The sequence below is a fragment of the Lemur catta genome, chromosome 17 (genome assembly GCF_020740605.2).
Source record: "Lemur catta isolate mLemCat1 chromosome 17, mLemCat1.pri, whole genome shotgun sequence".
Taxonomy (NCBI): domain Eukaryota; kingdom Metazoa; phylum Chordata; class Mammalia; order Primates; family Lemuridae; genus Lemur; species Lemur catta.
In genome coordinates this window covers 15983457-16011145 of record NC_059144.1, presented here as the reverse complement: position 1 = coordinate 16011145, position 27689 = coordinate 15983457, and the positions used below count along the sequence as shown (strand labels likewise).

At 53.2% G+C, this 27689-nt stretch overlaps 1 protein-coding gene across 1 annotated transcript; it reads left to right on the top strand.

Annotated features, from left to right (window-relative positions):
• On the top strand, nt 1-27689 carry MYBL2 (MYB proto-oncogene like 2). Its single transcript, XM_045528896.1, has 14 exons — nt 1-225; nt 3966-4059; nt 7646-7717; nt 8991-9083; nt 10532-10752; nt 11575-11737; nt 14258-14545; nt 16969-17382; nt 19702-19841; nt 21922-22021; nt 23427-23540; nt 24715-24819; nt 26443-26592; nt 27158-27689. Exons 1-14 carry the CDS (start codon nt 206-208, stop codon nt 27284-27286), a joined length of 2103 nt encoding a protein of 700 aa, XP_045384852.1. The 5' UTR covers nt 1-205; the 3' UTR covers nt 27287-27689.

Below are 27689 nucleotides of genomic sequence, written 5' to 3'. Positions count from 1 at the left end.
AAAGTGCTTCTGCGCGCGCCGGCGGCGGCTGCAGTTCCTGCGAGTGGACGGCGCGGAAGCTGCGGACGCGCTGACGCTTCCGAGCGCGGCCCCGGGCCCGGAGCGGCCGGCGCAGCCAGAGCAGCCCGCGTCCTGACCCCGGCCCGGCTCCCGCTCCGGGCTCAGCCGGCGGGCGGGCGAGCGCGGCGCGGCCCGGGCCGGGGGGATGTCTCGGCGGGCGCGCGGGTGAGCGGGGCCGGGCGGGCTGTGGGTCCCTCCCCTCCCCCTCACCCCCTTCTCCTGCCCCTGGGCATGCGGGGTGGGGAGGTCCCGCGGGAAATGCTGCGTTCTGGGCCTCTGGAGCCAGGGGGCGCTCGCAAAGCCGCGGGGCTCTTGGGGACCCCTCACGCGGCTCCCCGGGTCTGCCGGGCCTCGGAGCCGGGACGGGCGGCTCTCCTGGGACCCGGGCCAAGCCTTGCGTGATGTCATTTTGTCTCCCGCCTAATTGCGGGGGTGGGGGTGGGACGGCCGGTGTCAGCTGGAAGGGCCTTTACTGGGCAGGGCGGCGACCCTGGAGAGGGAGAGCGATTCTCCCAGGTCACAGCTAGTGAGGCCAAAAGCCCGGGAGACACTTGTCGTTCGAGCCGACCTTTGGCTCAGCTTTGCGGGTGGGCATGTCTTCCCAACATTCCGGGAAGCACAGAGCCCTCCAGGCCCTTTCCCCGGGACTGAGAAGGGTGCAGAGGCGGCGGCTCTTTTGTCTCTATCATCTGGGTTCCGCGCCCACCTGAGTTTAGTTGAGACCACCTTCCTGTTCCACTCGAGGAGTTCTGGGCAGCTGGGTTTGAAGGTGAGGGGAAGAGAGACTGACGCGTATCAGGACCGCCCTGCCAGCAGCCCCTGGGGCAAAGGCAGGAACTGTGGTCTCTGTTTTACTTATTCCCCAGAGAGTAAGTGGCAGCGTCAAGCCTGGAGCCGGGTCTGTGGGCTCCCTTTCTTACACCTGTGCGTCTGGGGCCTGAGCCCTGGGCTTTTCAGCTTGTCTGGGAGACAGGACAATGGGGTCTAGCCCTGTTCCCTCCCTGCATTCGTGCAGCCCCCCAGATAACAGAGCCCTCTTCAGATGGAGGCGTTTGCCTTCTTCTCAGGCTGAGGATGTATCTCTGGGCAGCTTTCGTTGCTGGCTTTCCCCAGAGTTCCTCCCGGAGAGGAAGCGTCTCATCCCTGGGCAGCCGTCAGGGCTCCTGGCACAGGGACTGTGTTCCCCAGGGCAGCTCCAGTGCCCAGGAGGAGTTTTCTGGTCCGGCACCTGTCAGACTGTTTTGATTTTTGATCCAGGAGTGACCACCCACCCCTAGAACAATCCCAGGTCCTCTGTCACTTCTCCTGGGGCCCAATGGGGGAGCCCCCTCCTATGTGAGGAATGGGTTCTGCACCCTGGCACCCCCGCAGCCCTCAGCTCATTTCTTGGCCCCTTGCTGTAACTCCCCTCTGCCCCAGTGCCCCACTTCCGGCTTAGCTCTGACTCACCCCAGCCCTGGAGCTGAGCCCCACAAGTCGAAGGGCAAAAGATGTTGGACCAGAATGGTGTTCGCCAACACCAGCTGGCCTCTGCTTTTGCAGCTGGGATTATGAGGTGACGACTTGCAGGTGTGGAGTTAGGAGGCGTAGAGCCTGCCTTTATGGACTTGGTAAATGGCATAACCTCTGTGAGCTTCAGTTTCCGCATCTGTTAAACGGGAATACTGAGAATAGGTGTGAAGTGGATGGCTTGCATGTGTGAGTGACAGAAGTGTATTATCTCATGTTGTTCTCCTAGCTGTCTGAGATACTGTCCCCATTAAACAGAGCATTGGAGCACCAGACATTGTCCACACAGACACCCTTTCATCCTTGAAGGAACATTTGCTGAGCTTATATTAGAAGCCAGGCCCTGTACAGGGTGCTGGAGAAGCAAAGATGGTTTTTGTCATGGTGGAGTCAATTTCAAAGCCAGCTGCATTCTATTACTATCTTATAGCTTTTTGCCTCCCACTTTGCAATGCTGAGGGACCCATGAATTGGGTCGGGAATGACATAACAAGGCTGAATTCCAGATCCTTCTGGAACTGAGGTATTGCTGGGTTTAGACACCATCTCTTCCTACTTCTAAAAAATTTAATTAGTATTTCTTATTGACTAATAGTCAGCAGCTTTGCATATTTATTCACCTTTTTTTCCTTAAAAAGAGATAGGTCTTGTATCGTCACCCAGGCTGGAGTGCAGTGGTGCGATCATAGCTCACTGTAGCCTCAAAATCCTGGGCTCAGGTGATCCTCCTGCCTCAGCCTCCTGAGTCACTGGGATTATAGATGTGAGCCACTGTGTCTGGCTTATTTGTTCTTGTATCTGGTCATTCCCTGGGCAAACATTTCTTAAGGCCTTTTGAAAGGCCCAGGGATGTGGAGGTGGAGCTGACCTTTGTAGAAGATGAGGTCAGGGAGATGAGCAGTTGCTGCGTGAGGGCCTGAGACAGGAGGGTTTCCAGGGTGCAGTGGGAGTGACTTGAGGAAGCAGTGGTGAGTTCTGGAGAACAAGGGGAAGGTACGTGGAAGGAAGCCCTCTTTCTTCTTTTGGGCACAAGGCTTCTGCTTCCCCTGCTTGTCTGGACATCTGTAGGCTTTTCCCAGTTTACATATGCCTGACCCTAGGAACTTACCTGACTGAGGTGACCTGATACAGATCCCAGCACGTGGTGTTGGGGGAAGGTTACTGACCTTCCTCTAGCACTTGATGTCTCTCGAGGTGGATAGCATGATCTCCATTTTTCTAACCCTTAAACTAGATAAGTATGAGGACTTTTGGGAACAACTTGGAAAATTGCATGTTAAAGAATAAAAAGATTAGGCTGTGCTCAGTGGCTCACACCTGTAATCCCAGCACTTTGGGACGCTGAGGTGGGAGGATTGCTTGAGGCCAGGACTTTGAGACCCTGTCTCTACAAAAAAAAAAGTTAGCTGGGTGTAGTGGCGTGTGCCTATAGTCCCAGCTGAGCCAGGAGGATGGCTTGAGTCCAGGAATTTGAGGTTGCACTGAGCTGTGATCATGCTACTACATTCTAGCCTGGGTGACAGAGTGAGATCCTATCTCAAAAGAAAAAAAAAAGAGATTTGCAGAAATGGACATAGTTACTGAGAGAATGTATTTAAAATGTTTTTTTCCCAAATAACTAATATTTCTTCCTTTTTTTTTTTTTTTTTTTTGAGACAGAGTCTCGCTCTGTTGCCCGGGCTAGAGTGCCATGGCGTCAGCCTAGCTCACAGCAACCTCAAACTCCTGGGCTCAAGCAATCCTTCTGCCTCAGCCTCCCGAGTAGCTGGGACTACAGGCATGCACCACCATGCCCAGCTAATTTTTTCTATATAGATTTTTAGCTGTCCAAATCATTTCTTCTATTTTTAGTAGAGACAGGGTCTCACTCTTGGTCAGATTGGTCTTGAACTCCTGACCTTGAGTGATCCTCCCGCCTTGGCCTCCCAAAGTGCTAGGATTACAGGCATGAGCCACTGTGCCCGGCCTCAAATAACTAATATAACTAATATTTCTTAAAAATCCTGATGCTTGATGATTACTTATATCATCAGCTTTAATCCTTAACATATCCATGCATATTTAAGTTTGTTATTGAAAAGAAAATATTAAAGTGGCAATCTGGTTTTGAATATAATATTCTTGTTGAAATTTTAACAATCTTGGAGCTTTTGAAATCATTACAATGTTCCTGAAGACTAAAGAATAAAGAAGAAAATAAAAATAGCTCATAACCCATCTCGTTAACACATTGGGAGGGTGGAAGTTACCTATGCTTTCAAAAGCAGAAAAAGTAAAAGCCTGCCTCTCCCAAACCGTCCCATAGGGTTGGCTGGCCACTGCCCACATACTCTCTATCCATCACTTAAAAGCACATGGACACACTGTTCTTGCCCTTTACCTTGCTTTCCTTGCAGCGAGGAGCTGGATGAGCTGCACTACCAAGACACAGATTCAGATGTGCCAGAGCAGAGGGACAGCAAGTGCAAGGTCAAATGGACCCACGAGGAGGTGAGTGGCATGGGGACTCCGTGCAGCGGGGGAGGCTGGCCAGAGACCTGAGCCTAGGGTGTGTGTCTGACGCTCTGACAGAGATGGGGTGAAGGGAAGGAGCCAGTGAAAGAGGTGGATGGGTCCTCTGGTTCTTCCTGATGCCTCTTCTCAGAGCTTTCTTGGGGACGCAATTCTGAAGGCTCAGGGAGAATGTGTGTCTCAGACCTCAGGGCCGGCACTTGTCTCCCGAGAAGCTGGCATGTTCTGCATCATGGACATCAATTATGCTTCTTGCCTTTTGACTGCTAAGAGGTTCAGCCAGATCTGCAACCCCTTCTTTCCTTTTTTAAAAAATTTAATTGTATTTAATTTGGTGAAATCAAGCTCTGAATTGATTTTCTGCTAGCCACATCTCTTTATTCTTTAATCAACTTTATTGAAGTGTAATTCACATGCAGACAAGCTCTCTTTTAAGGTGAGCAGCTGGATCAGTTTTGGCAGGTGCGTATACCCACTTAGCACCACCCTGATTATCCCAAGAGGTCACTGTGGCCCTTTGTGGTCAGGCTCTCCCAGTGCCAGGCAGTTGCTGATGTAATGTCCCTCAGTTGAATTTGTTTGCCCATTCTTGAATGTCCTAGAAATGAAATCATACGATTGTATTCTTTTGTATCTGGCTGCTTTTGCTCAGCCTACTGTTGGGTGATTCAGTAATTGGTCCATTTTCATTGCTGGGTAGTCCTCCGTTGTGGGGATTACCAATATGTTTCAACTGCTGATAGACGTTCAGACTGTTTCCAGTTTTTAGCTATCGTGGGCAGCTCTGCTATGAAGATTCTTGCCTACATCTTTTTGCAGATAAATATTTTCATTTCTCTTGGGAAGATAATTAGGTATGGTGATGGGAAAGGTGTATGTTTAATTTTATAGAAACTGAAACCGTTCTTTTAATTGGTTGTACCATTTTAGACTCCTCCTGGCCTTATCTTTTTATTCTACCTCAATTTTCCTTGATGTGTTTAATTTTAGGTCTGGTTTTTGTTTTTTTCCCTAAACTTGCTGATCAAGTGGTGAAACCCTCTTAAATCATTAAAGATGTTTCTTCAGACAAGTGCTGAGCAAACATTTTCTGTTCGTCCCACTGTGAACCAGGGTCTGTATGTGGCTGTTGTGGCTTAGAAGAATAAACAAGACCAGGTTCCTACCCCACAGCAGCTCTCCGCCTGGGGTGGAGAGAGATAAGGAGACGGTGCATGGGTCCATGTGCTGTGGTTGTCCCCTGCACAGGCAGGGTCGGTTTGTGCTCACCGTTATGTCCCTACTGTTTGCATTAAGTCACCTAGCACATAGGAAGCATCCAATAATTGTTCGTTGGGTGAGTGGATGACGAATACCTGTAGAAGGAGAGATTACTGTTGCCTGAAGAGGTTAGGGAAAATTTCTTGGAGAAAGTGGTCTTTGAGCTGAGGATGAGCATTTGGAAATTCGGCAGTGAGGGAAGAGAAACTGCAGAAAGGTGGGTGAGTCAGAGTAGGCAATAGGTTGTAGGTGGAGAAGAGCTAGGATCAGGAGTCCTGTCTGGGTGGAGGGACGGGTCCTTGAAGGGGAAAAGTGGTTGATATAGGCAAAAGACAGATTGAGGCCAATTCCTGGAGAGCCGTGAATGTGGGACTCCGAAGCTATAGGATTGTTCTGCTGTCAATGCAGAGCCAGGGAAGGCTTTTAGGTTTCAGGGGAGCTAATCTATGTGGGGCATGGATAAGAGATTTGGGGCAGGCTGGAGCTCCGAGACCAGTGCTGAGGGTGTTGGGGAGAGGAGGTGGCAGTGGAGAGAGAGTTGGGTGGTGCAAAGGTGGAGGTGAGGGGCAGAGAAGGCTGGGGGCAGTGGGAAGAGTTGGAGATTGGGAACAGCAGTGTCCATGCCAGCTGTCAGGGAGGGTGATGGTATTGGAGGTGGACACGGGTGATGACGGTGGGGGGGTGGGGGGTGGGGAAGCAGTATGGGCCTGGCCTGGGCGGGGTGAGGAGTGTCCTAGGCTGGCCCAGGGTGGACGTGTGGCTGTGGGCTGTCTCCCCTAAAGGATTTATGGGGACTTTAACCAGCCTGGGCTGCACTCTGCCCAAGCTGTAGTTGAGGGCCTGGATTCCTGTGGCAGCCACGTGGTGGCCAATTTTTCTGTCCCGGAGCGTGTGTGTGTATGTATTATGCACAAATTTTTTTGTGTGTGACAAAAAACACTTTAAATCTACCCTTTTGCCCATCTTTAAGTGTACATTTCAGTAGTGTTACTTTCCCATTGTTGTGCAACAGATCTCTAGAACTTTTTCATCTTTGAAAACAAACTGTACACATTAAACACTAATTCGCTCTCCCTACTTCTCCCAGCCCTCGGCAGCTCCCTTTCTCCTTTCTGTGTCTGTGACGTTTACTGCTTTAGGTGCTGCACAGGAGTGGAGTCGTACAGTATTCGTACTTCTGTGACTGGCTTATTTCACTCAGCATAATGTCCTCAAGGTGTATCCGTGTGGCCTGTGTCAAGATTTATGTCTAATACTCCATTGTATGTATAGATCACGTTTCCTTTGCATATTAAATTAAAACACATCAATGCAAGGAATACTTTATGTATGGTCAACCACAGCCATTTATAGTACAATTCTATGATTTTCAACAGATGTGTGTGCACAGCCATGAAACTACCAGCTCTGTGAGGTTGTAGAACGTTTCCATCACCCCCAAAACATTCCTTGTTTCCCTTTGCTGTCCATCCTTCTCCGACAACTGCTGACCACCTCTCTGTCCCCATAACTTAGTTTACTTTTCTAGAATTTCATGTGCATGGAATCACACAGTGTACCCTTTTTGGTCTGGCTTCTTTTCACTCATCGTAATGATAGTGAGATTCATGTTGCGTGAATTAGTTCATTTTTAGGAGGGCAATTTGACAGATACTGTTTTGCCTTGTAACTACTCTTGATTCTGCCCAGGTCTGCCCATCTGCAGAGGTGAATCACTGTCAGCTCTGGCCAGGGCGCAGCTGTAGCCTCCTAACACTCACTCTGCCGTCTTTCAAGCTCTTTCCCAGCCCCTAGGGAGCTTGATGACGAACACTCTGGGCCGTGACCGCCCACTGCTCAAACGCACTAGTGGCTCTGTGTGATGTGGAGGCCTGAGCTTTGCTGCATGAGGTCTGGCCCCTGCCATTCCCTCCCCTCCAAAGTCATCTTGCATCTGTCTCTCACTTCCTGCATTCTAGCTATGCTGCATTTCCTTTGAGCCTGTCCCTTGGTCTCCCTGAATAGGTAGTCACCACATACCTCTCCATGTTCCCCAGCACGGGTTGCTTTGCTTTTCTTCATGTGAGCCTTCGATTAGCATCTGCCTCGCTCTAGACCGTGAGCCCGTTGAGGTCAGGGGCAGCTCTCTTGCTGCCCACTGCTGTGACTGCAGCACCTGACACTCTGCCCAGCACATAGTGGGTGCTCGCTTCACGATTGAATGCGTGCATGAGGCCGATCCATTTGGAGAGGGCGCAGCCACCGGCAGCTGCGAGGCTGTCTGCGTGTGTGTGGGCTGAGCCCTCTGTCTTTCTGGTGCTGGCAGGACGAGCAGCTGAGGGCCCTGGTGAGGCAGTTTGGACAGCAGGACTGGAAGTTCCTGGCCAGCCACTTTCCTGTGAGTACGTCCCCTCCCCCTGGACAAGGGTTCTGGGTGACTAGACAGTTTTCCTGGGGACAGACTTTCTGCCAAGGAAAAGAAAAGTAGGCCGGGCGCGGTGGCTCACGCCTGTAATCCTAGCTCTGGGAGGCCGAGGCGGGTGGATCGCTCGAGGTCAGGAGTTCGAGACCAGCCTGAGCAAGAGTGAGACCCCGTCTCTACCAAAAATAGAAAGAAATTATCTGGCCAACTAAAAATATATATACAAAAAAATTAGCCGGGCATGGTGGCTCATGCCTGTAGTCCCAGCTACTCGGGAGGCTGAGGCAGTAGGATTGCTTGAGCCCAGGAGTCTGAGGTTGCTGTGAGCTAGGCTGATGCCACGGCACTCACTCTAGCCTGGGCAACAAAGTGAGACTCTGTCTCAAAAAAAAAAAAAAAAAAGAAAAGAAAAGTGAGGTCTTCACCAAGTCCCCCAAAACAAAACCAGATAAAACAAGACAAAATGACCTTCATGGGACTTTTCTTCCCAAACTGGCATTCGAGGCCAATATGTAAGTGTCTCTACACGGCTGCCTCAGCACACCTGGTGACTTGCAGCCAGTCACACATATTTGCATTTCTTCCTGCGAGTTGCAAGGAGTGAGTAGGTGCTCGGTTTCTCAGCAGCGAGGCTGACATGAGAGGAAACGGTGCTGTCAGCAGGCTTCATGGTGAGACCCCTGCGGGGCTGGCTGGTGCCACTACAGCCAAGCATTTAGAGCCTCCTGATGAGGAGGGGTCCCCGCAGGCCCCCACCTCCCAGCACTGCAGGTGTTGGAGGGAGGGGGTGTGGTAGGAGGGGCCATATAGCTTCCTGCCAGGGTCCCTCAGGCCACTCCGGGACTGAGTCATCAGACTCCTTCCTACTCGATTTTCTCATCTCCCCCCGTTCTGTGTAATCTGAACTCTTCAGGGAATGAAAATAGTCTCCCAGAAGAAAACAGGGATCCCTGACATCCCTCAAGGTTTTACAGGAGGTTAAAGGCTTGTGATAGTGCCCACCCCACCCCCGTATTTGGGTGCTGGGAAGTGGCTCCCCACAGGGGCCTGGATTTGGCCCTCTTTCATAGCACAGGGAAACCACCTGTGTTCTGGCACGTGGATGTGCGATGGGTGTGTGGAACAGGACACACCTGAGCTGTGCCTGGCCCCAGCCCCCTGAGCCCAGTACTCAACCAGGGTCCCGGCTGGCAGTGCCAGAAGTTCTCACTCCACAGATGCCCGTCTGTTCTTCCCGTTCTCTGCCCAGAACCGCACTGACCAGCAATGCCAGTACCGGTGGCTGAGAGTTTTGAATCCAGACCTTGTCAAAGGGCCATGGACCAAAGAGGAAGACCAGAAGGTAACTGCCAGGACAGCGCCTTGCACTCAGTGTGCATTTGCCTGCTGCCGGTGAAGCCGGGGGCTGAGGCTGCCCTCGTGTTGGCGGGGGTGTCGGGCTGAGCATCGGTATGAGTCATCCACTGGCCAGTCTGGACGTTCCTGCTGCCCCAGCTCCAGCCCCGAGGTCTCGAGACTCAGTGACGCCAGGCTTCCCACCCATGATATGAGGGCTGTCAGGCAGATCATTTGGCTTCTCTTGCTCCATCCATAAGGGGACAGCGGCAGCGCAGAGTTGTCGTGACGCATGTAAGGGTTTGGTTTGCACGGTTTGGCACACGGTGGGTGAGCTCAGCAATTGCAGCTGCTGTCGTCCTCGATGATAATAGTGACCACACCGTGTGGAGTGTTTCTTTGGGTCCCCGTAGGAGCCTGTGAGGAGGGCAGAAGAGGAGTTGTTAGTCCTGTTTTATAGGTGAGGAGACTAAGGCTCAGAGGGTGCCCCCAAGCCAGGAAGAGACAGTGCCCCGACTCTCCTGGGCTACTGCTCGGCTGTTCCCTCACCTCTGGCACTTCTCCCTGATGTCGGCCCAGAGGACGCCATCCCACCCCAGGCAGGCATGGCTTGGGGAAAGAGGGAGGTGAAGGGAACCGGGTGTTTTAAAATTAGTTTTAAAGTTGTTTTTTTAAAAAAATCAAAGTGATACTTGGTTGCTGTAAAAATTTAAACCGCACAGAAATGAAGTAGAATATTTCTACTTGCCCCTAAATCTTCTTGCCCTGAAATGTCCACTCTTCCCATTTGATTGTGGCCTGTGTATGCATGAGAATGTGTGTGTGTTGTAAAAGGAGGGGGCCTGGCCTGGCTTGGGAGGCCACACACGTTGTGTTTTGTGTCCTGAGTGAGGGGCCCAGCTGAGGGGGCAGGTAGGGACTCCAATCCAGCTGGGTTAGCGCCCCAAGCCTAGCACCAAGGCTCAGGCTGTGCCCTCCTGATTTCCACAGGGGTGCTAGAGGGGCTCGTGGCAGCCTGGGGCGTGGCTGGGGGAGGAAGGCATGCCTCCCTAGTTCACGTGGCCTGGCAGTGGGGAGTGAGCCTTGGATGCTCCCGTGGGTAGGTCCTCGTCCCTCTGCCCTTTTCTCTGGAGTGAGTTGACTGGGTTGAGCCCTGAGGAGGGAGGCAGGTCCCCGGCTCTTTTTTCTTTGCTTGAGTTCTGCTCTAGAGAAAGTCTCCAGCACTCTTGGCCTTGACTTATTTGAGGCAGTGAGTGACAGGGACGTGGGAAGGACCTCAGGCAGGTGCCTGTTGACTGCACAGAGTCCTCCCGGGTGGCCTCCTAACGACCACCTCAGTGGCTCCCATGTGGCCAGGCGGTGCGTGGCACGGGGCGCCTCTCTGGGCCATGGTGAGGCTCATGGATGTGGGGGCGCAGGGAGGCCCCGCAGGCTTCACAGAGGCTGTTCTCCAAGGTCATTGAGCTAGTCAAGAAGTACGGCACGAAGCAGTGGACGCTGATCGCCAAGCACCTGAAGGGCCGGCTGGGGAAGCAGTGCCGCGAACGCTGGCACAACCACCTCAACCCCGAGGTGAAGAAGTCCTGCTGGACGGAGGAGGAGGACCGCATCATCTGCGAGGCCCACAAGGTGCTGGGCAACCGCTGGGCTGAGATCGCCAAGATGCTGCCCGGAAGGTAAACTGCCTTCTGGGGGCCTGGGGTGGGCAGGGCGAGGCTCCCGGAAGGTGAGGCCCGTGCTTGTACTGCAGGCGGGTTCCCGGGGGGGTACTGTGCTCTTTTCCTTAACCCCCAGCCTCGGCTCCAGGGCTACTGGAGGCGTGTAGTCAGGAGGAGGGGTGGTTCCCCCAGGAAAGCCCTGACCTCATCAGCTTGAAAGGACAGGAGGTGGAAAGGGAGGCCTCAGCCAGAAATTGGGGGCCCTGGACCCTGGTTCTCACCCTCTCCCAGCTTGCCATGTCTTTTCCTTGGTCAGCCCCTTTCTCTGCTGGGCCTCAGTTTCTTCTTCAGTCGATATAAAATGGGCTGGGGGTATGGGGAGATGGGCTTCCTTTAAGAAGAAAAGAAATCAAATAGTGCTATAACATACTAAAAGAATTGTAATGAAAAACATCAGTCCTTGTCTCCACTCTGTAAGTCACTCCGCTAAACAGACTCATCATTTTGAGTCCTTCTGGTATTCATCTCCGTCTTTATAAGTGACGTACAATCTCACATATTGGGCTTCTGCTACGGGAGAGTTTCAGACACATATCCTCGGTTTTATAATTTCTGCCATAGCCTGAATGATACATTTGCTTATTTCACAGAGCTGTGTGTACGTGCTCTGTCCATCGTTAAGGGCTAGAGACATGTGAGACTTCATCTTAGAGCTGAAAGAGACCTTAGAGTTAATCTGGGGGAGCCTTATTTACAGAAACAGGAACTCGGCTCAGGGAGGTTGGTGATGTGCCAGTGACACAGAGCTGGGGTTCAAATGTCCCCCCATTCCCTGTGCAGAACGGACAATGCTGTGAAGAATCACTGGAATTCTACCATCAAAAGGAAGGTGGACACGGGAGGCTTCCTGAGCGAGTCCAAAGACTTCAAGCCCCCTGTGTACTTGCTGCTGGAGGTCGAGGACAAGGACGGCTACCAGAGTGCCCAGCCTGTGGAAGGCCAGGTGAGACAGCTGCCCAAGGCAGCTCAGCCTCTGGGCTCGACTTAGCTCGGTCTGTTTGATTTCACGTTAATCCAGCATCATCTCATTGAACACCTCATTGACAGCTGTTGGTTAGTTTCTGCCACAGAGTCTAAAAGTAGGTTGCATGTTTCTGGGGCCCTTCCTGGTGACATGTTTCTGCACATAACTGGCACTTGTCTGCCCACAGGTGAAGGGTGACAGCAAGCTGATACATAAAATTGAGAATTAGTTTAGGAGGTTCTCAGCCTCCTCCTGTCCTCATCAGCAGCTTTCTTCTTTTTTTTTTTTTTTTTTTTTTTTGGTGAGACAGAGTGTCTCACTCTGTTGCTTGGGCTAGAGTGCCATGGCTTCAGCCTAGCTCACAGCAACCTTAAACTCCTGGGCTCAAGCAATCCTCCTGCCTCAGCCTCCTGAGTAGCTGGGACTACAGGTGCACACCATGATGCCTGGCTAATTTTTCCATTTTTAGTAGAGACAGGGTCTTGCTCTTGCTCAGGCTGGTCTTGAGGTCCTGAGCTCGAGCAATCCTCCTGCCTCGGCCTCCCAGAGTGCTAGGATTACAGGCGTGAGCCACTGCGCCCGGCCAGCAGCTTCCTTGTCTATTGCTCTTTCCAGTCTTTTAAGCTGAAAGCATGTTTGCAATTTTTAAAAAATCAGATATGTTGAAGTATAATTTACATGCTGCGTTTAGTGTACAGTTCTGAGTTATGACAAAAGCATACGGTGATGTAACCACCACCGCAGTCAAGTGTGTTCCTTTTCATCAGCCTTTTTCCTGCCCTCAGCTCCTGGCACCCTTATCTGTTCTCTGTCTGTAATTAAGGGGGGTGGTGTGGCGTGGCAGGGGACCTGGTGTGGAGCTCAGGTGGATGCACAGCCTGTTTCCTAACAGGCCATGGACTGGTACCAGGCCGTGGCCCAGGGGTTGGGAACCACAGCTCTATGCTGGTTTCCAATCTTGTCTGTAATCATGAACTGTTTAATAATTTAATACTTTTTAAATGTTCTCTTTATTTTTAGTTTGAAAATATTCATTGAGGGGTACAGGTGTTTTTGTTACATGGATATCTTTTATAACACTTAAGTCAGAGCTTTGGGTGTGCCCATTTAATGCTCCCTTTTCCCTCTTCCCACCTGCCCCTCAAAGACAGGGTCTTGCCATGTTGCCCAGGCTGGAGTGCGGTAGCTTGATCATAGTTTACTGCAGCCTCTAATTCCTGGGCTCAAGTAATCCTCCCACTTTGGCCTCCCAAAGTTCTGGAACCTAGCTAGAGGCATGAGCTACCATGCCCCACCCCCTTTTCCCTTTTCTTACTGGCTAAAAATAAATTGCTCATACCTTCAGTTCTTCCACAGTGCTCTACTGGGGGGTTATATAATGTTTTTGCCTCTATTTCTTGATTTTTGCCCGAGGTCGGCTAATAAATGGCAAAGCTCCATCAGAATCTGGAGTCTGTGCCATCTCCCCAGCCGCATTGTACTCCTGTTAATGGAGGATTTTGCTCCTTGCTTTCCATGTGGCCTCTGTTAATCACATGTGCTGTTTTCTTTTTTTCCTTAAAATTTTTATTTATTTATTTAGAGACTGAGTCTCATTCTGTCGCTCAGGCTGGAGTGCAGTGGCTCACAGCAACCTCAAACTCCTGGGCTCAAGCAATCCTCCTGCCTCAGCCTCCCAAATAGCTGGGACAACAGGCATGCGCCACCACACCTGGCTAATTTTTAAAATTTTTTGTAGAAACGGGGTCTCGCTATGTTGCCCAGACTGGTCTCAAGTTCCTGACATGCTGTTTTCAAGGCTACACTGGGGCCTATCAGGTTAATGTGCCAAGCTTGCTTCCAGGGTTCTGCCAGGAGAGCTATTGCTGCAAAGGGTTTTCCTCTATTTCTTTTTTCTTTTTTTCCCCCATCACAAGGCATTTTTCAAACTTTCATTTTAGAATATTAAGCATTGAGAAAAGCTGCAAGAGTAGTACAAAGAACTCCCATATACCGTGGTCTGGATTTGTTAGTTTTTAACATTTTGCCAGAGCTGCTTTATCTTTCTGTAGATATCACTTTTGTCATCTGAGCCATCTGAGAGTCGATGACGTATGTCATGCCTCTTTACCCCTCGATGCTTCTGCATGGATTCCCTTAGAATAAGGCCACTCACTTATATCACCACAGAACAGTTATAGCTAATTCAGGGCATTTAACCTTGGTTCGGGAATTTTATCTAATCTACAGTCCATGTTCCACTTTTTCCTGCCCATGATCCAGTCCAGGACCAGACATTGCATTTAATTGTACTGTCTCTTTCATCAGCCTTTCTTAGTCTCATGATATTGATGTATTTGAAGTGTACAGTCTGGCTAGTTATGTTATAGAATGTTTCTCATTGTGGGCTCAGCTGAGTTTCCTTATTAGACTCAATGTATGTGTTTTTAACTGGAAATGATTGCGTAATCTGTATCTCATAACAAAAAAACATCCAAATGGGGCCCTTGTATCCAACAGGGAAGACTTGCAACCAGCTGGCTCCCAGCAGCCCCTGCCATGAAGGAGGAGGAAAGCAGTGAGGAGGAGGCCACAGCAGCCGCCACTTGTCAGGAGCGGGAGCCTGTCCCTGTAGAGCTGGACAGAGTGCAAACGCCAGAGCCCTTAGAGGACTTCCCCAGGCATGAGGACCAGGAGGGCTCCTCGCCAGAAACGAGCCTGCCCTACAAGTGGGTGGTGGAGGCCGCAAACCTCCTCATCCCTGCAGTGGGGTCCAGCCTCTCTGAAGCCCTGGACTTGATTGAGTCGGTACGTTGGTTACAGCACTTCACAGTGGGCACAGAGCATCCCCCAAGTGGGAGTGCTTCTCTTAGGGGCCTGCATCCTTCTCACTCCGCAATCCCAGTAAGGATTACGGACTCGATGCCAAGTACTCCACCCTCAGCCAGCGCCTGGGGACACCAAGGTAGTCACCATGTGGTCCCTGCCCTGGGGAGCTCCCAGTGAGCAGCAGGGTGCAAGGTGCATGGTGGCACCGGACCCAGATGTGCAGCACGAGGTGGGGCGGGAAGGCTGCCCAGAGGAGGTGGCACTGCACTGAGTCCAAGCATGACTGGCAGAGAATAGCGTGGTGTTTGTGGCACCACACGTAGTTGGGTCTCCCAGGAGAGGAGCCCAGTAAGTGCCAGGCTGGGCTGCGTCTGTAGCAGTGAGTGGTTTCTGTTTTCTCAGGGTGGAGCAGCCCTCGAAGCCACACTGTGATGACCTCCCTGGCTGTGGGTTGTGCCCCTTTGCAGAGAGCTCCCTGGTGGGGGCTGTGCCCCTTGGTGTGACACCCCAGCTCCTAGCTGTGTCAGCCAGGCCTGCGGCGTGGAGCAGATTTCAGGAGGTGAAAGGCAAGAGGCTGGTACCCAGGGCTGGGGAGCCCAGTGTGAGGTGCCTACACTCACCTTCCCATGTGGGTGTCCCCTCCCCCTGACATCTAAATGCTAGGCTCTGAGCTTAACATACAGTCCACACGGTATCCTGTGAGATGTGTCCTTTCTCTGGTTTGTGGTTGAGACGGAGGCTCAGAGAGGTCAAGTAGTGTACCCACGGTTGCACAGCGAGTAAGCTTGGTGGTCTCAGCTGTTGTGCTGTGCTTCCAGTCTGACCTGATGGGGAGTTGGACGGTGCCATCCCTGGGGGGCCATCTGCTCAGACCCTCTCTGACTGGTCTCACCTCTTGGCCCTGGCGGCTGGGACTAGACCCATTTGCAGGGTCTGTCTGTGGCGATCCCACCTCCAGGGAATTTCTGAGTCGCTTGGCGCTGGCCCGCTCATCAGTTTCTGGCAGGTGGCTCTGAGGCTGCTCCTCTGGGCCTTAAGGGGGTGTTGAGATGAGAATTGGCCCCTCTGTGCCTGGCACTGTTGGCACGTCACAGCATGACCTCCCTCCATCCTCAGACTGTTGTGTTTTCTTTCACTTGACAGGCACAGCTCACTTTTATTGAGCACCCACTGTATGCCAGGCCCAATGCCTGATTAGTAGTTACAGGATGTAGCATCTGAGTGCCTGTGATGTACTGGGCCGGTACTTGTACCTAATGTACGTGCTCTTAGTCCTTTAACAACGCTGTGACGTGGATGGTGGGCTCATCACTGGTGAGGACATCCCCCACTCAGAGAGGTCAGGAGACTTGTCCAGTGTCACACACCTGGTGACTGCCATTGCCAGGAGTCAGACCCTGCTGTCCAGTCCAGAGCTCAGGCTCTTTCCATGATGACCGTCAGCGCCTGTTGGGGGACCTGTGGCATCCGCTCAAGGCAACCCCTGTGGGATGTGCTTCTGGTCTGTCAGACGCTGTCAGTCCTGGGGCTTCCCTGGGGTGTGGGCCTGAGGTCAGCCCTGCGCCGAGCTGGCCTCCGCCCTTGGGAGTGCACTGCCCCAGGCTCCTGTAACTCTCAGGGGCCAGAAATTTCCACTAGTGGCCGGGCATGGTGGCTCACGCCTGTATTCCTAGCACTGTGGGAGGCCGAGGCAGGAGGATCGCTTGAGCTCAGGAGTTTGAGACCAGCCTGAGCAAGAGCGAGACCCCGTCTCTACTAAAAATAGAGAAATTAGCCAGGCGTTGTGGCACGCGCACCTGTAGTACCAGCTACTTGGGAGGCTGAGACAGGAAGATCGCTTGAGCCCAGGAGTTTGAGGTTGCTGTGAGCTAGGCTGACTTCATGGCACTCTAGCCTGGGTGACAGCAAGGCTTTGTCTCTGAAAAAAAAAAAAAAAAAACAACTTTCCACTAGTGTCTGGGTCTGCTCAGGGCCGATGAAGGTGGAACATTCTGTCTCCAGAAGCCTTCTCACTCGGATTGTAATTTACTGGGTAAAGGAGACAAGACCTGGGGTGATTCTCAGGTTTGTTCTTAGAAGCTTGGTGACTTGGGGGAGATCACACGCCCTTGGGCCCAGGTTCTTTGGTATGAAAGTGGGGAAAGTCATGCTTCCCTAGCAGCGTTGTTGAAGTGCCCCAGGGAGGCACCAGTGATGGGTGGGCATCTTGTCTGCGGCTCTGTGTTTTGATCTATAGAAATATGCAGACATAGGAAACCCTTTGAGGAAATGCACGCAATGTTGCTGATCAGTTCTGGGCTGCGGAATCATACTGGATACTGTGTATTTCCCTTTAGTGCCAGAGTCCTGTTATGTTAAAAGCAAAGTAATTGAAGTTCTACTGAACCTCCCTCTCTGGGCAGGACCCTGATGCTTGGTGTGACCTGAGTAAATTTGACCTCCCCGAAGATCCATCTGCAGAAGGCAGTATCAGCAACAGCCCGGTGCAGCCCCAAGCATCGCAGCAGCAGCAGGCTCTGCTGTCCCGCCAGCCTGCCGCTCTGGTGCCCAACGTGACCGAGTACCGCCTGGACGGCCACACCATCTCGGACCTGAGCCGGAGCAGCCGCGGCGAGCTGATCCCTATCTCTCCCAACACTGAAGTCGGGGGCTCAGGCATGGGCACACCGCCCTCCGTGCTTAAGAGGCAGAAGAAGAGGCGTGTGGCTCTGTCCCCAGTCACAGAGAATAGCGCCAGCCTGTCCTTCCTGGACTCCTGCAACAGCCTCACCCCTAAGAGCACACCCGTCAAGACACTTCCCTTCTCACCCTCCCAGGTACGTGGACCCCACTCCAGCTGCTTATCGGGTTCAGTTTACGGACACCCGGTGCCCAGCACAGGGCCTGGCACACACTAGCCAGCCAGTGTTCACTGAGCACCTGCTTTGTGTCTGGCCTTGTGTTTAGCATTGGGAAAACAAAGGTGAGCAAAAACAGGCCTGGCCCTGCCCTCACAGAGCTCATGCTCTGGTAGGAGCACCAGTTAGTATTTAAAAAGACCCCAACCCAAATGTGACAAATGGTATGAAGGAGAAGGCTCATGGTGCTACCCCTGTGTCTAGTCTGGAAAGATCCAGGAAGACTTCCAGGAGGAGGAGGAATTGCTCGAGCTAAGGAAATAGTAGATGCTAATGGGTGGGGCAATGAAGAGGAGAAAGAGAATTGGGTCATGTTTTTCAAAGGAATCCATTTGTTGAACCTAAATCTGTTCATAGCAGATTTGCCAGCATGAGGGAGCAGAGGTGAAGACAACACAGGCCAACCAGTGCTGGGGACAGGCTTGTAATGAGTTAACCAGAGTGGAGTTGGGGAGGGGCTATGGTGAAAGCAATTGTGAAGCTTTGTGTTCTGGGTACTGCCCCCAGGGCTGTGTTTGTAGTATACACAGAACATCCATGGGGAGAGCAGGGAGGGGCTTTCCTAGAGGTCGGGGGAGGTGCTCAGGCTTCCTGGAGAGTGGGGTCCAAGCTGGGTCTCCCCGATCACCTCCTGCCAAGGCCCAGACACAGGGAAGGGCAGGGTGGAGGTGAAGGTCGGAGCCAGGAGTGGTGGGGCAGGGGCCTTGGACAGCTTTGGGTCTCCCTGGGTCTGCTCCTCCCACGAGGCTGTGGGAGACAGTGAGGCTGAGGTGGCGTGTTGCAGGCCGACCCATCCCCTGCTGGGAAGGGATCCAGGCTCAGCCTACTGGTTGGGGTGGCTAGTGGTGTTTCCGAGAGAGGCCCTGTATCGGTTTGTGTGGGCTGCTGTAGCAGTACCACAGACTGGGTGGCTTAGACAACAGAAATTTAGCAGCCTTGGTGTCTCCTGAAGCCTCTCGCCTTGATTTATAGATGGCCGTCTCCTCCCTGTCTTCATATGATCCTCCGTTGTGTCTGTATCTTAGTCTCTCATCTTCTCTTTAAAACTTCTTATTTTGTATCTTATAAGGACACCAGTTTTTGGATTAGGGCCTGCCCTAATGACTTCATTTCAAGTTAATTACGTCTTTAAGGGCCCTAGCTCCAAATACAGCCCCATTCTGAGGTGCCCCGAGGGTTAGGACTTCAACACGTAAATTTGGGGGGGTACAGTTCAGCCCATGCCACATCCCACGTGAGGACCACTGGCTGGAAGACAGCGGAGCTCTGAACTGCCCAAATGGCAGCCCAGGATGGTGGGCTGTGGTGGCCGCCCTGCTCGAGAGACCCTGTACAGGGCGGTGGCCCTGAGGGCTGCAGAGAGGGAGGAGAAGATGGTGCTTTTAGAGCATGGCCACTGGCTCAGATCTGGATTTGAGTCTCACCTCTAGTACTCAGTGCAAGGATCTAAACCTCTCTAAGCCTCGGTTTTCTTATCTGTAAAAGGGGGATAGGAATGGTGCCTGTGTCTCAGGATTTGTGGAACCAAGTGAAATTATCTGTGTGAGGTGCTTAGCACTGGCGCAAGAAGGGACTCTCTAAATGATAACCTCACCACCATCTCCGCAGCCTGTGCCTTCACAGGTCAGTTAACACATTGCCACGCTAGAAAGAAAAGGTCTGTCCCTGGGGCCATGGTGTTTTGTTAAAATAATCCTTTCTAATTTGTTATTTTTTATTTTCTTTGTGTGAGTTATATGCAAGCAATCCACATTTTAAGAATTAAGTCGTCACTGTTAATTATAACAGTAAGAACATCAACAAGTAAGATTTTCACAAACCAACTGCAGGGTTTTGCTTCACGAGGCCCCGGGGTCAAGACTAGCCTGAGTTTTGACCAAGCCACGTGGCAGTCAGCGTGTTAAGGGCTGGTTTTATTTCTTCTGAAAAGGAGCCGCTCTCCCGCAGTTGGCTTTGTTTGCCTCGAGTGTCCTGTTGTCCTGTCGGCAGCAGGCCAGGGTAGAGATGACAGGAGCTGGGATTAGGGGCAGTGGTGAGCCCGGGGTCTCCAGGAACCCGCTTGGTGGGCTCCTATCGCTCTGTCCTGGTCCTTGTTCTCTGGTGCCGGACAGGTAAGGAGGGGACCTTGGTGTCGGAGAGCAGACATGTTGCAGGGAGGGGCTCGGCAGTCTCTCCGCTGCCCCCTCAGGAATCCACATGCAGGTCATTTGGTCTTGTGTCTTCTCTCTTGCCTGGCAGTTTCTGAACTTCTGGACCAAACAGGACACATTGGAGCTGGAGAGCCCCTCGCTGACGTCCACCCCCGTGTGCAGCCAGAAGGTGGTGGTGACCACGCCCCTGCACCGGGACAAGACGCCCCTGCACCAGAAACACGCGGCGTGAGTGCTGCGCCGCCTGCCTGTGGCCTCCCCAGCTGTGGCCAGCCCAGGGCCCCAGGACCACTGGTGGGGGTGGGGAGCAGCACCCCTGGAAAAACACTGCAGCCTGTGTTTCCAGAAGGCACCCTCCCTCTGGCCTCGTGCTTTTTGTCATTTTTATCAATATAGTCTGAGGCCACACCTTTTGCTTTTACTCATATTTTTAAACTTGATAATTTTTTTAATCTCAGGAAGAGTCAAAATTGCCCCCCAAAACATAATCTTTTTCCCCCTTTTATGAGTTTCGAGTGCAGATCCATTGGTGTTTTTTTAAAATATATATATTTATTTATTTTTACTGGGGACACATAGCCTTTGGTGTAAAATGAAGATGTGTTCCCCAAATCCATTGCGTTTGAGTAGCCTTATGTGCAGGAAGAAAGTGCCCTGCTCTCTCCATCCCTGGTCAGGAGTGGGGGCTGCCTCCCCACCCTCCGAGCTCACGGAGCGGAGCGTTTCCCATCCCAAAGCCTGTGCAGGTTGCTCACTGGCCTGCTTGCGTGGAAGTGCTTTCACAATAAGTTTACCTCCTTGGGTCACCATGCCTCCGAATTCCAGAGTTGCTTAACTGTTCTCTGCTTACTACATTTGCTGCAGGAGAAGCATTGCTGTTATTTCATGAGTAAGTTATGTGATTCAGGAATCAGTTCAGGGCCAGGCACGGTGGCTCATGCCTGTAATCCCAGCGCTTTGGGAGGCCGAGGCAGGAGGATCTGAGACCAGCGTTGGCAACATAGAGAGATCCCATCTCTACAAAAGATAAGAAAAATTAGCCGGACATGGTGGCACCCGCCTGTAGTTCCAGCTACTTGAGAGGTTGAGGTGGGAGGATCACTTGGGCCCAGGAGTGTAAGGTTACAGCGAGCTGTGATGGCACCACTGTATGCCATCCTGGGAGACATAGCAGGACACTGTCTCTTTAAAAAAAGGATGCCTCGCACAGTGGTTCACGTCTGTAATCCTAGCTCTCTGGGAGGCCAAGGTGGGAGAATTATTTGAGCTCAGAAGTTCAAGACCAGCCTGAGCAAGAGTGAGACCCTGTCTCTACTAAAAATAGAAAAATTAGCTGGGTATCGTTGGTGCATGCCTGTAATCCCAGCCACTTGGGAGGCTGGGGCAGGAGGATCATTTGAGCCCAGGAGTTTGAGGCTGCAGTGAGCCATGATGATGCCAGTGCACTCTAGCCAGGGTGACAGAGTGAGACTCTGTCTCAAAAAAATTGAATCCCCCTTTCTTTTTTTTTAAAAAAAAAAAAGAAAAAGTTCAAGAATTTTCACCCTTGTAATGATACATAATTTTATAAACAATGAATGAATCCCTTGGTGAGAAATCAGTTTCTAAACAGTTCATCAGAAGCATAACCATAGATAGGTTTTGTGAGAAATGATTCTCCATTCAAACTGGAATCCTGGACTTTGCATCTAAGCCCTTAAACAGAGATGCTGGTGCCACAAAAGGTTGATGCTTCCCTTTGTCCCTTCTCACCCTCGTCCCTCATCTGCCGCCTCTCTCCAATTCTGCTGCAGCAAGAAGCGTTTCCAGTGCTCTTCGTTCTTCTGTAGACCCACATTTCCTTCTAGCTCCTTCTGTCTGAACGTTGCCCTTTAACTTTGTTCTGTGTACCTGCTGGTGGTGAGTTCTGTCAGCTTTTGTATATCTGAAGTTTCCTTAATTTTTGAAAGATACTTTTACTGGGTATTAAGTTCTAGGTTGACAGTTGTTTTTTGTTTAAATTTTTTCAGTGCTTTAAGGATGTTCTGTCTTCTGGCTGGCAGTTTTATCATTGGTTTTATACAGTTTGATTATAATGCACCTTGGTGTGTTTTTCTTTGTTTCTTGTGCTTGGTGTTCGCTGAGGTTTGTTCCCTCTGTTTCTGAGGAGGCCCTTCCTCTGGGCTGCCTGTGGGGTGGGCGGGTGCTGTGGGAGGAGAACCTATGCGGGGGCCAAAGGCCGGCTGGAAGGACGGTGGGGTCGGGGCAGCAGCGTGTCTCGTGTCTGCCCCCTACCCTATCACTAAGCATCCTTTTTGGCCCCTGGCAGGTTTGTGACCCCAGATCAGAAGTACTCCATGGACAACACTCCCCACACACCAACCCCGTTCAAGAACGCCCTGGAGAAGTACGGACCCCTGAAGCCCCTGGTACGTGGCGTGGTCGCTGCCGCGGGTCTCCGCGTGGTGGGGTCTTGTGGGTTCGTCCAACCATGCACAGTTCACAGGGCCCTTCTGGGAACTCACTGGATTCTTCCCTCCTGAGAAGACGCAGAGCTCCTAATTATATAAATGGCGAAACCGAGGCTGCTACTTGTCACCTCACCTGACATTTCCCGAGTGTCTTCAGTGTGCCAGGCAGGCGCTGGCTGGTGCTGGTGGCACGGCGGTGTCCTGTGAAGGCTCAGCCTTTCAGGATGGTGGAGATGGACAGGAAACACTTAAATAACTAAAATACTTTCAGCTGACAAGTGCTGGGAAGAAAACGGGTAGTTCAGGGATGGAGGAGGCCTTCCCAGGCGCTGCGCCTGGTTTGGAAAAGTGGCGAGTTGGCGCTCAGGCCTAAGTCTCCTGTCTGGCTCTTGGGTCTCTACGGAACACGAGGAAGCCCCTCCTGGGGGCCTGGCCAGGCCCTGGTTGGCGTCTCCTAGCAGGGTGCGGGTTGATGGGATCATGTTTTCCCCGTGAAAAAAGAGAGCTGGCACCCGGGGCTTTCTGAAATAGGCATTTAGAAATCAGCGCAAGGTGAGAGCGAGGCATGGTTGCGGAGGAGCATTGGACCGTGAGCAGGGTCTGTGGCGGGAGCTTCCTGTGAAGCCTGAAGTGGCTGGGGCTGGGGCTCCCCTGGTCCCGTGATGGGGCGATGCTGTGTTAAGCGGGTTCCTAGGGATGTGTTGCACGGGCGAGGTGTTAGTTAGCACTGCCCCTGCCTTCGGGGCTGGAGATTCCGTTCCTCCATGCTAAAATATTCACATCCGCATCCTCCCCAGACAGGTCTGAGAGGGAAACCCTCATGACTTTGGCAGCCGTAGTTAAAGTATGCAGGGGCTTTTCATGTGACCTCTGAGGTGTCACTGTGTCTTACATCTTCCATTCAGTAGCTCCCTCCCCTGCTCTCCGCTGCTTGAGGCCAGAGAGGTCGCTTGGACCCCCCCAGCCCTGAGAAAGGGGTGGATTTGAGCATCCTCCCTAGTGTGGGATAGAAGAGTGGGTGGGCCTGGGCTGTGAGCCAGTCCAGGTTCTTACTCAACAGCTGTGTGACCGTGGCCAGGCTCTCAATCTCTGCGGAAGACGACAGCCGTCTCTTGGGGCTGTGTGAGGGTTGCTGTGGGCCTGGGCTGCTTCCTGCCACGCAGGCCCTCGGGGAGTTGAGGTCGTGGTCGGCCTGTCCAGGGCAGGACGGTTCGTGGTTATGAATGGTGTGTACGAGGTCAGTGTCCTGGTGCCAGGCCTCCTGCCTGCTGCCAAGACAGCCCAGGTGTGACTGGGTGTGCGCCGCTGTCCCAAACCCACGCACCCGAGTGCGGTGCCTCATGTGGGCCATCCCCACCTGCAGCCCCAGACCCCACACCTGGAGGAGGACTTGAAGGAGGTGCTGCGCTCCGAGGCTGGCATCGAGCTCGCTATCGAGGATGACGTGAGGCCCGAGAAGCAGAAGCGGAAGCCGGGGGTGAGTACGTGGGGGTGGGGGACCTGCCGCCAGCCTGGGCAGCGGGGGCAGCCGAGCTGGAGCCATAGGGGTGCTCTAGGGACAGGTGGTAGAAGGCTGGGGAGAGGGTGGTCAGCACATGTCCCCTGCCCCACAGTGGTTATCGAAGAACTGACATTGTAAGGTCTGGGGTCTCTAGGACCCTCCCTTGCTCCCCTTTGAACTGTTCACCTAGCATTGCGTCTGGACCCTTCCGAGGTGGGGCTGGGTGTGGTGCACGGAGAAGCGATTAAGGCCCAGACACTGTCTCCCCTTCAGAGCTCAGTGGGCAAGACAGACGCTAGACAGACACGACGACTGTCTGAGTTCACAGGGTGTTGGGGGCAGTGGACAGAAGGCAGGGAGGAGTCCGTGGGAATCCAGAGCATGGGGGCGATCAGGAAGGGCCGCCAGGCAAGGCAGCACCGGGCTGGGTGTCTGGGCGGCCTGAGAGAGGGGCAGGGGACGGGACTGGGTAGGGACCCTGGGTGCAGAGGGCGGGGAAGGGATGGTCCCGAGGCTGGCACAGAAGCTGGCCCCCGAGCCAGCTGCCACCTCCAGGGGCCTCCCCGGCCTCTCCTCGGTGTGGGACGGGGTATGGGACAGCGGTTCTGTGCCGTGGCAGCTCCTGCTGGGGCCCACTGCTGGGTTGGGGGGTGTTAGTCTCAGAGCCCCTCCCTGGTGTTGAAGCTGACCCCAGACCTGCTTATAGAAGGGGTGCAGGGTTAGGATTGGGGCATTCCTTGTAATAGGTGTTTCTCGAGGGGTTTGTCCAAAGGGCTCTTACGTTTCCACGTTACTCGTCCATGGTAGGTGTTTTAGGTGTTGCTTAGATGCTTCTCTGCTGGGCCTTGGGACGTGTCTGGTCCATTCGGGGGTAAAGAGTGGGTTTCTTTGTGGGTGGAGGCTCAGGCTGTGTCCTTGCTCACTGTTGCAGCATCTGGCAGGACAGGGTCTGCCCTGGGCGCCGGGTCTGTAATGGGGCCAAAGTCTCCCAGCCCCCCACAGCCCAACAGCAAAGCTCTACCAGCCGGGCCTCACTTGAAGGCTCCACTACAGCAGGACCTGGTTTTGTGACCGTGGTCATCAGGTACTGACCATGCGAGTCCCTGACACCCACCCTGACCACCCTCTTCCTCCCCTCCCCAACCCCCAGCTGCGGCGGAGCCCCATCAAGAAGGTCCGGAAGTCTCTGGCTCTTGACATTGTGGACGAGGACGTGAAGCTGATGATGTCCACACTGCCCAAGAATCTGTCCTTGGTAAGGGGTCAGCCACCCCAGGAGTGCAGAGGGCTCCTCTGCCTGGGGCGGATGGAGTCTCCTTCAATGCCTTCTGCCTTTGGAGTGTCCTAGTGATTCTCGGATGGGCTTCCGGAACACTGGGCTGCACGGGCAGGGGCTGTCAGGGAAGGTGGGTCTGGGCACCTACCCCTGGCTTCGTCAGCAGCTCTGCTTGTGTCTTTCACAGAAGGTTCCATTTGACAGGAGTTGTGTGGTTAGAACACACTTGGAAACCATGGGTCTGGGTATCCAGCGCCCTCCCTTGCATTTTGTTTGTGGGGGTGGCCAGAGAGGGTCAGTGATGTTCCTCAAGTCACAGGCAGGTGACTGGGGGCACGTCAGGCCTGGGACAGGTGCTGTCTAGCTCCCAGGCCACTGCACTTGCTGTGCCAGGCACCACAGTCAGGTTCACCTCAGGAAGGGGGTCGTTGCCTATGCGGGGTGTGGGTCCCCAGAGACCACGCCATGCCGCTGCCTCTCAACTGATGGTGGGGTGAACCCAGCTTGCCCTTCTGCCGGGGTGGAGCCAGTGAGAGGCATGGGGGTTCGTGACCAGAGGTGATGAATTGCCTGACCAGATCTTGCAAGTTGACTGCTACCCTCATGGTCTCTGCAGAGAAACCTCACTCTGGCCAGGGACCCCTGCCAGGCTGGGGACTTAGTGCCCTCCAGCCAGATTGCCAAAAAGAGAAAATGTCACGGCAAAGGATGAAGAGCATAGATTTAGAGTCAAGTGGGCTTGGGTTTGAGTCCTGACACCAGCACTGCTCCCTGGGGTCTTTCAGGTTTCCTGAGCCTCCATTTATTTGGCTATAAAAGGAGCCCTGAGACCAGGCTCATGCCTGTAATCCCAGCACTTTGGGAGTCCAAGGTGGAAGGATTGCTTGAGGCCAGGAGTTCAAGACCAGCCTGGGCAACATAGTAAGACCCTGTCTCTACAAAAAAATAAAAGAATTAACTGGGTAGAGTGTCACGTGCTTGTAGTCTCAGCTATTCAGGAAGCGGAGGCAGGAGGATCGAGTGAGCCTGGGAATTGGAGGTTGCAGTGAGCAGTGATCGGGCCACTGCACTCCAGCTTAGGCAACACAGTGAGACCCTGTTTCTAGGAAGAAGAAAGAAACCTGGAGGGCAAAGTGAGAAGCCGAACAGAGACTGGAAGGCACAGGAGGTGCCTGGTGCAACTCTGCTGTGTTTGCAGGGTGCTGCTGCCTCTTGCTGATGGTTGTGGATGTTTCTGGCACCAGGAGAAATAGGAACAGCCCTGGCTCTGCCTGAGGCTGCCTGTGAAAGGAGCAGCAGTATTGAGCATGTGCTGGGTGTCAGGCTCCGAAATGGGCACTACACAAATGTTTTCTTGGTCTTGTAAGTTAAAAAAGTTCTTTAGAAAAAGATTAAGTTCCTTGTTTAATCTTTTAAGTGAGAAAGTAAGATTTGTGTAAACCCCCCATCTGGAAGAGGAAACTAAGGCGTAAAGAGAGTGCCTCCCTCTCCAGATCTCAGCAGCCAGGAGGGGTGGCACTGGGGTGGTGCCGCAGGGCACTTTTTCTTCCCACTGAGAGCTTGTGGCAAAGTGGCAACTCTTTATCTTGGTTTTGATTTCAGCCGACAACTGCCCCATCCAGCTCCTCCAGCCTCACCCTGTCAGGGATCAAAGGAGACAACAGCCTGCTCAACCAGGGCTTCCTGCAGGCCAAGCCCGACAAGGCAGTGGTGGCCCAGAAGCCCCGAAGCCACTTCCCGACACCTGCCCCCGTGAGTGCTGCCACACTGCCCTGCTCACCTCAGGGCCTTTGCACAGGCTGTTCCCTTTGCCTGGAGACTCCTCCTGCGGCCCTCCTGTGGCTGTGTTTGCTGGACTTACTCTTCTGATCTCAGTCCAAATGCCGCTTCCACAGGGAAGCCTTCCCCTGACCCCACGTACTGGAGAGACCCCTGCTCATTCCCACTTTTATGACCTGGGTCTCGCTTGTAACCAAGTCAGTTAGGTCTGTATTTGGTTTGTTTCGTGCATGTCTGTGCTTGAGGGTGGGGGCTGGCCTGGGCTGCTCACGTCTTTGTGGCTTTCTCATGAGGCTGGTGCTGCACTGGGGGCACAGCTGTGTCTCCTTGCCCAGCCTCCTGCATTACTGTGAAGAAGCCCACAGCTAGGGAGTGACATCCCCCGGGCACCCAGGAAGGTAGAGCACAGAAAGCTGCTGGCTTCTAGAGGGACGGAGGCTCCTAGAAGTGCCCTTGACCCCTCCCTGGCCAGGATTGCCTGGGTTTGCTGGGAGCTCGTCGTCCCTGCCTGGGCAGTAACCCTCTTGTCTCCTGCCAGATGACCAGTGCCTGGAAGACAGTGGCCTGCGGGGGGACCAGGGACCAACTCTTCATGCAGGAGAAAGCCCGGCAGCTCCTGGGCCGCTTGAAGCCCAGCCACACGTCTCGGACCCTCATCTTGTCCTGAGGGGCCAGGCGGTCACGAGCCCGTTGTCATGTTTACAGGGGCTGGGGGGCAGAGGGGGTCTGTGAATTTGAGACTCACTCAGGTGCCCACCCGCCTGCAGGGAGCCTTCTGCTGCCAGCCCCTCCCAGTCTGCTCAGGTTGGGCAGGAAGGCTGCACCCTGTCCCGCTGCCCGGTCCAGCTGCAGGCGGTTCCTGGTGCTAACAGAACAAGGCCCCACTCCTGGGCCTGCCTGGTTCCCTCCCAGTGCCACAGGGAGCCCAGTTAGTGACTCCCAAGCCTGGGTCAGGCCTGGCCTCATCTCAGACCCTGCTTAGGACAGGGGACGCGGCAGGGTTGCTCCTTTCCTCAACTCCTATTGGTGCATTTTCTTGAAAGAATAAAATCACCTCCCTCCTTGTGCTG